We start from the raw sequence: 6,980 nt of genomic DNA on the forward strand, positions 1-6,980 counted from the left end.
TCCACTTTTTTTTGCACTAAGTAGCTATATCAGTTCCCATGTACAGAACCAAACACACAATGTGCTTCAAGACTTCTCACGCAAATGTGAATAACAAAGTGTGTGGCGAGACATTCTGCCTCACTCTCTTGTATTCACGCAGTTGCGAGTAAGTTGTCCTTTATGTATAGAACTAAACAAAGAATTGATTTGAAATACTCTGTAAAATTCAGTGCCATAATATCCTTACCACGGGGGTTAATTATTCTGACCCTTTGTAAACCATACTCTGTAATACTTTTGTGCTACCGCCCACAGGATGAGCAAGGGGGTGTACATAAAACTAGCCGCTTTAAGTGGCAAAATTAAAAAAAAAAATCACAAAATATCACACTAAAGCAATTGTTATTACTATGTTATCCAAATAAAACATTCTTCCATAAACAATCACTCAACCAAACAGCTACACAACCCCCCCCCCCCAACACAAATATTTTTCACTCATTCACTTCTTAGTACAATATTCACTCATTTATTCCACCTCTCAACTAATGTGATGTTGTTCAATGGTTTCAGCTCCTAACTCAGCACAACAGGTGGATATTGAGGAGTTTCTATTATTATTTTTTTACGATGCTCAAAAAAATTAAAACCGAGGCTGTAAAGATAATGGTGGTGTTATAACTCAAAATGGCTAAAGGTTCAGATGAGATACTTCCCCGTTTGTTCTCCATATGTTCACTCCTGTTCAACCCAAACTGTTCACACTGTCTCTTCCATGCTTCACCCTTCTCTTTATTATGAAAAGATGGTAAAATAATAATTCATCCAAGCGTAAAGTTGGTGATGAATCCAACCTTTACAACTTTTGACTCCAACAATAGCAAAGATTTCTGAGTAGGTGTCAGATATTCTCAGACCTTGAAAAATAAGAATATCGTCAACATGGCTTGTGTCGTTACCTCACACAAGCACTCCACTGATCAATAGACTTGTCATGATGTAGCCCATGTGGTCGGTGGTGACATTTCTACAGCATTTACCAGAATTTAACAACGATACTTACTTGCAAGATTATCCTCTCAGGCCTGTCCTCCTTATTTCCTTCATTTAATTCCATCTTCCTCCTTTAGTAGCAGCGTGTGTGTAGTAGGTGTGGAAGTCCTCAGTACACTACCACAAATCTTCCTTCACGACATCTAAATGATACAGTCTACGCGGGAATGAAGTAGTTAGCAATAGTTAGCTAGTTTACTGTGGCGGTTGAGGACACATCTGGCCAGGAATGTCAACAAGGTCGGGTCTCTCACACCAACAAGTGAAGAACTATTTTCACCTTAAATTTCTGTATCCATAAGGGTCATGAGCATCAGAACTAGAGTTACGTACTGTATATAACCACAGCTCTGGCCGTGATCAGAACAGAGACAGATTCCTCCGTAACTGATCACTGACACGAAATATTAACACCTCACTCTAAACAGCTGATCACTGAACACTCCTGCACCACTAAGTCATAACCACAGCACCACAAAGGCCACAATAACACCACAATCACGTGAATAAGAGGTGAACACGGGACACTGCAGCAGCCATCGTCAGTGCTGCCCTCTGTCTGCTGGTCATGTCACAGGTGATTGGCTGATCTGAACCACCTGAATGAACACAGTGGTTATGGCATCGTCAAAATGTATGTTGTTATATCAGGTATTATGATAAAACCCCTAATATAACCCCTAATATAACCCCCTAATATAACCCCCTAATATAACCCCTAATATAAACCGCCTAATATAACTCCCTTGTACGAGAATAACTCTTAATATAACACCCTGATATAACCCTTATATAACCCCTGGTACAACCCATAATATAACGCTTAATATAACCCTTGATATAACTCCTAACCCCTGATACAACCCTTAATATAACCCCTAATATAACCCCTAATATAACCCCCTAATATAACCCCTAATATAAACCGCCTAATATAACTCCCTTGTACGAGAATAACTCTTAATATAACACCCTGATATAACCCTTATATAACCCCTGGTACAACCCTTATTATAACTCCTAATATAACCCTAATATAACCCCTAATATAACCCCCTAATATAACCCCCTAATATAACCCCTAATATAAACCGCCTAATATAACTCCCTTGTACGAGAATAACTCTTAATATAACACCCCGATATAACCCTTATATAACCCCTGGTACAACCCTTAATATAACGCCTAATATAACCCTTGATATAACTCCTAACCCCTGATACAACCCTTAATATAACCCCTAATATAACCCCTAATATAACCCCCTAATATAACCCCTAATATAAACCCCCTAATATAACTCCCTTGTACGAGAATAACTCTTAATATAACACCCTGATATAACCCTTATATAACCCCTGGTACAACCCTTAATATAACTCCTAATATAACCCCTAATATAACCCCTAATATAAACCCCCTAATATAACTCCCTTGTACGAGAATAACTCTTAATATAACACCCTGATATAACCCTTATATAACCCCTGAGACAACCCTCAATATAACTCCTAATATAACCCCTAATATAACCAACCCTTAATATAACTACAATATAATTCCTAATATAACGCCTAATATAACTCCTGATACAACCCTTAACATAACCCCTGATACAACCCCTTAAATAACTCTTAATATGACCCCTTATATAACCCCTGAGAAAACCAGTAGTGCCACAACAGAGTGCCTCCCCAGACCCTCCAGCCACGCACTCACTATAATGAAGGAAGGCTGGTACCCTCCCCGTGACGTCATAGGCATCAGCTGGTGTTTACGATGCGCTCCTCCGCACGCACGGTGACGTCATAGCGACCGGTTGATGATTTTTCTTGTTCTTGGAATATTTTTTTTTTAGCTAATGTGTTTTATAAGTTTATATTTCTTTAAGCTGATGGCTATTTTAAGCTGATGTCTATTTTAAGGTGTTGTCTGCTTAAGCTGATATCAGTTAAAGCTCATTTTTGTTCAAGCTGTTATGTTTAAGCTGATATCTGTTTAAGTTGATCTCTGTTTAAGCTGATCTCTATTTAAACTGATCCCTGTTTAAGCTTAAATCTATTTAGACTGATGTCTGTTTCAGTTGATTTCTAAGGTGATGTCTTTTCGTAACTCATGTCTGTTTTAGGTCTTGTCTTTATTGGTTGTTAGCTGTTGGCTTATTAGCTTATTTTTGTAGCTCAAGTATATTTCTTCAGATTACCGGAGAGAGAGAGAGAGAGAGAGAGAGAGAGAGAGAGAGAGAGAGAGGTACAGATAAATAATGATTGTATTGGTTAATAATAGTGAGACAGATAGACAGATAGAGAGAAAATACATAGAGAAAAGACAGACAGACAGACAGACAGACATACAGTGTAAACACTTTCCACCACCACAAAGGCATCATAAAAATAAAGGAAGATCAACGAGTTATCATTTTATTTTTTGATTTCAGTCTTCATTCATTAATAAATAAGAATATATAAAATAGTTCAATACACTGGAACAGGTCACTGTCTCACACAACCTTCAACGCGCCCACTTGAAGCGCTCTTGTCTGGCAATCTGTATTTCTTTTTACCTGTACCTGACCTGAGAGAGAGAGAGAGAGAGAGAGAGAGAGAGAGAGAGAGAGAGAGAGAGATTGGACTAGCTATTGTGTGAGATATGCTCAGCTGGTTGGTAAGGCCAGGTAAGGTTCAGCTGGTTGGTAAGGTCAGGTAAGGTTCAGCTGGTTGGTAAGGCCAGGTAAGGTTCAGCTGGTTGGTAAGGCCAGGTAAGGTTCAGCTGGTTGGTAAGGCCAGGTAAGGTTCAGCTGGTTGGTAAGGCCAGGTAAGGTTCAGCTAGATGGTAGGACCAGGTACAGGCTTACACCACCCGGCTACTACTCAGGGTCATGGTTGGTTCAGCTCTTACAAGGAGTCGTCTCGGGTAAGTCAGAGGTTCCAGCCACAGTTTACACACCCCACAGCAACAGATAAGCGTGGGCTGTAGGGTGTGTGTGGGGATGTGTCCGTGGTTGTTGTTATGGTTGTAAACTTAACGAACATTTCAGCCGTGGTCTGTCCGTAGCTGTGGGCACGGGCTTAGACAAACACGGTCTCCTCTCCCCGTGACATCCTCACAGTGAGAGCTGAGGAATGCGTCACCTCCTCAGCATGTGCGGGTCACTACCAAAGCTCCTCTACCTTGGAAGACTAAGTCTAGCAGCCATTAACAAGCTTGAGAAAAATAATGTACATAAAGTACACAAAAACTTAATTATATCCCTAGCAAAATACCCCATCTTTTAAAAAATCTCTAATACTTCCTTTGATACAAAGGATAAGATGAATTACCTGGTATATATCGATATATATTGATTGTGGGCTCGATTTCCATATCAAAAATCTAACAAACGCGTTTGATATGTGGGAGTTTGACATTAGGTTGTGAAGTTTGTTTTGGTCAGGCCTCACAAACGTTTGGTCAGGACTCCAGCTGATCGTGTAGTACAAGGGCGTCCTCTTTAACGCTTGGTCGTCCTTTTTAACGTTTGGTCGTCCTCTTGAACGATTGGTTGTCCTCGCCAACGTTTGGTTGAGACACAACAAATGGTGTAGAAGGCGAGTGTCATCACTGTTCCCCAGGTAAGGTTTATCACAGTCAGGGGGGTGCGGTGGTGCTCACGGAAGCAACACACGCCGTCTTTGGCACGGTAACGTCACCTACACGCGTCGTTATCACCCAGGATCACACAGGTGCAGGTGAGTAGCCTGGGTCACACAGGTGTAAATTACTATACTGGGTCACACAGTGTAGATGAGTAGCCTGGGTCATACACATGAGTCAAAACTCAGTCACATATGTGCAGGTGAACACCAAGGAACTTACAGGTGTAAGCGAGCAGCTTGGGTCACAGGTGTGGTTCAGCAGCCACAGTTACGTTGAGCAGTAGGTGTGAAGGTCGTCCTGGGTTACATTCCCCGCTGGGTGGGCGACGCAGAAGTCAGAAGCCACTCACAGATGCGTTTTGTCGTCTCCTTCTTGTCAACGGTCGTCTGGATGCCGTACGATCTCAGAAGGTCCACCAGTTTCTTCTTCTCCGCACATTCATACAAAGGCTTGGTGCTAGTGACGAAAATTTCCGATGAACTCTCGTCGAAGGCGATATCCACGGGGTCCATCCCCTTTACGAGCCAGGTGTCTGAGAGGTATTTGTACGCTTCCCTCACACCTGCTCGCTTCTCAGGCTTGGGCTCCAGAAGGCGTCGCAGAAGGCGAAGAAGACGAGGGGTGAAGCACTTGAAGCGACGAGGTATCTTAGTGGTCTTACGTTTGAGCCAGGCCACCCACGAGTTGTAATGGCGGTCTGTGATGTCGGCGGAGTACCAAGGATATGATCCCGTCAGGCACACAAAGATGAGGATGCCCAGTTGCCAGGCGTCTAGAGAGGTCTCCACGTGATAACCCTCATTATACACCGCCTGGCACACCTCGGGAGGGGCCCACGGCACTCGCACGTTCACCTTCTTTACTAGAGCTCCTGCACGCTGGGTATTGCCGAAGTCACCCAGCTTCACTCGCGAGAGCTCCCGGTCGAAGACGAATATGTTCTCCAGTCTGACGTCACGATGAACCAGGTCCTTACTGTGTACAAACTCTAGGGCGAAGGCGATTTGTTCCGCCACTCTCTTGGCTCGCATCTCCCCGAGTCCACCCTTCCTGACAAACTGCGCCAGATCACCGTTGGGCGCCAGTTCTTGGGCGAACACGAAGGAGTTGTTGGCGTCGTAGGCTACATCGAAGCTGTTGACAATATTAGGGTGCGGACTGAGGTAATAGTTGTAGTGGAACTCTCTGAAGAAGTCCTTCTTCTTGGTGGTCTCCTTCTGTACACACTTGAGCACCACCTGGCTGTCGGACTCGTGGTGCTTGGCGGCGTACACCTTGGCGTACCATCCCTCCGCCAGTAGCCGCACGTCCGAGAACTGGCGGTCCAGCTCCAGTCTCGGCAACTCGAATGTTTTGACGCGATGGAAGCTGGCGCTCTTACTGCCGCCACTCATCTCTGGGGGAGGAAGAGGAGGCGGATGTTAGTTTCTTCAACAACTGATAGTAATATTCTCCTACAACAACAACAAATGGTAGTTTAGTTCTAGTTAAAACCCAATATTATCACTAAACATGCATCGTAAAACTTAATGTCATCTAGCATCCTACTAAACATTAAAGTTAGAATGTCTTACAATATTTCTGGTGACCCTCTGTAACCCACCTCGTGTACTGTACGCTCCCATGTCACACTGTCAACCTGCATATCTTCCTCTGGCAAGTGTCATTTCCTTATACTTTCATGACATCTCAGGTTGAATGCCACTGTTTAATTCTGCCATGTCTTGTCAAGATAGTTGTCATTCCTAATAACGTAATGTTTAGGCAGTGTTATATCTTGCTGTCAATTAGGATATCATTCTGATAATGTCATTTGGGACTTGACACGCACTCACTGGTGTTTAGTGTGCACATGTCGGGAATCAGTGGTCGTGTTTTATAGCCAACATACATGAGTGAGGCTTTTGTGTTGATGTGTATGATATGTGTGTGAATGTCGTGTTGATGAGTAGGTGTATAGTTATTGTGTTGAACCGTATGCCTGAGCGTGAAAGTCGTATTGGTATGAACATGTGCGGATTGTATTGACATAAACGCACACCCCAGTAACAGGTGCACCCACACACACCTGAAGATGGTGCTGGAGAATCCGTTTTGGTGAAGTAATAATAATCCAGGATTGTCACTGATGTGTACCCGAAGGTATAAATTCAATATAATCTGGTGGAATGGTGTGTATCCACCTATCTCTGTGGTTGGAGGCACTCTGCAGTCGAGGCCCGCGACCTCCCGTCTTTTCATCCTATGGCGACTGTGACGTCATGGACTACGTCATAGGGTGGGCGGCGCCTGCGTCGTTGTCATGACG

At 43.4% G+C, this 6,980-nt stretch overlaps 1 protein-coding gene across 2 annotated transcripts; it reads right to left on the reverse strand.

Annotated features, from left to right (window-relative positions):
- Positions 1-3,442: 3,442 nt before the first annotated feature.
- LOC121872642 (serine/threonine-protein kinase SBK1-like) lies at positions 3,443-6,980 on the reverse strand. Of its 2 annotated transcripts, none has more exons than XM_042375564.1 (2): positions 6,741-6,980; positions 3,443-6,068 (listed from the first exon to the last, which is right to left on the reverse strand). In XM_042375564.1, the coding sequence occupies exon 2, from the start codon at positions 6,064-6,066 to the stop codon at positions 4,975-4,977; it is 1,092 nt and encodes a 363-aa protein (XP_042231498.1). In that variant the 5' UTR covers positions 6,067-6,068; positions 6,741-6,980; the 3' UTR covers positions 3,443-4,974. The 2 variants fall into 2 exon arrangements, with proteins under 2 accessions (XP_042231498.1, XP_042231497.1); XM_042375563.1 differs by lacking the exon at positions 6,741-6,980 and adding an exon at positions 6,276-6,728.

The sequence above is a fragment of the Homarus americanus genome, unplaced genomic scaffold (assembly GCF_018991925.1).
Source record: "Homarus americanus isolate GMGI-L3 unplaced genomic scaffold, GMGI_Hamer_2.0 scaffold39155, whole genome shotgun sequence".
NCBI classification, from domain to species: domain Eukaryota; kingdom Metazoa; phylum Arthropoda; class Malacostraca; order Decapoda; family Nephropidae; genus Homarus; species Homarus americanus.

What these genes read in the sequence shown, in the direction of transcription:
- LOC121872642 (XM_042375563.1), bottom strand. Translation starts at nt 6,297, where the DNA reads ATGGGAGCGTACAGTACACGAG. An exon ending in GGGAGCGTACAGTACACGAG is followed by an intron (nt 6,069 to 6,275) that starts GTGGGTTACAGA and finishes TTCCTCCCCCAG; the next exon opens with AGATGAGTGGCGGCAGTAAG.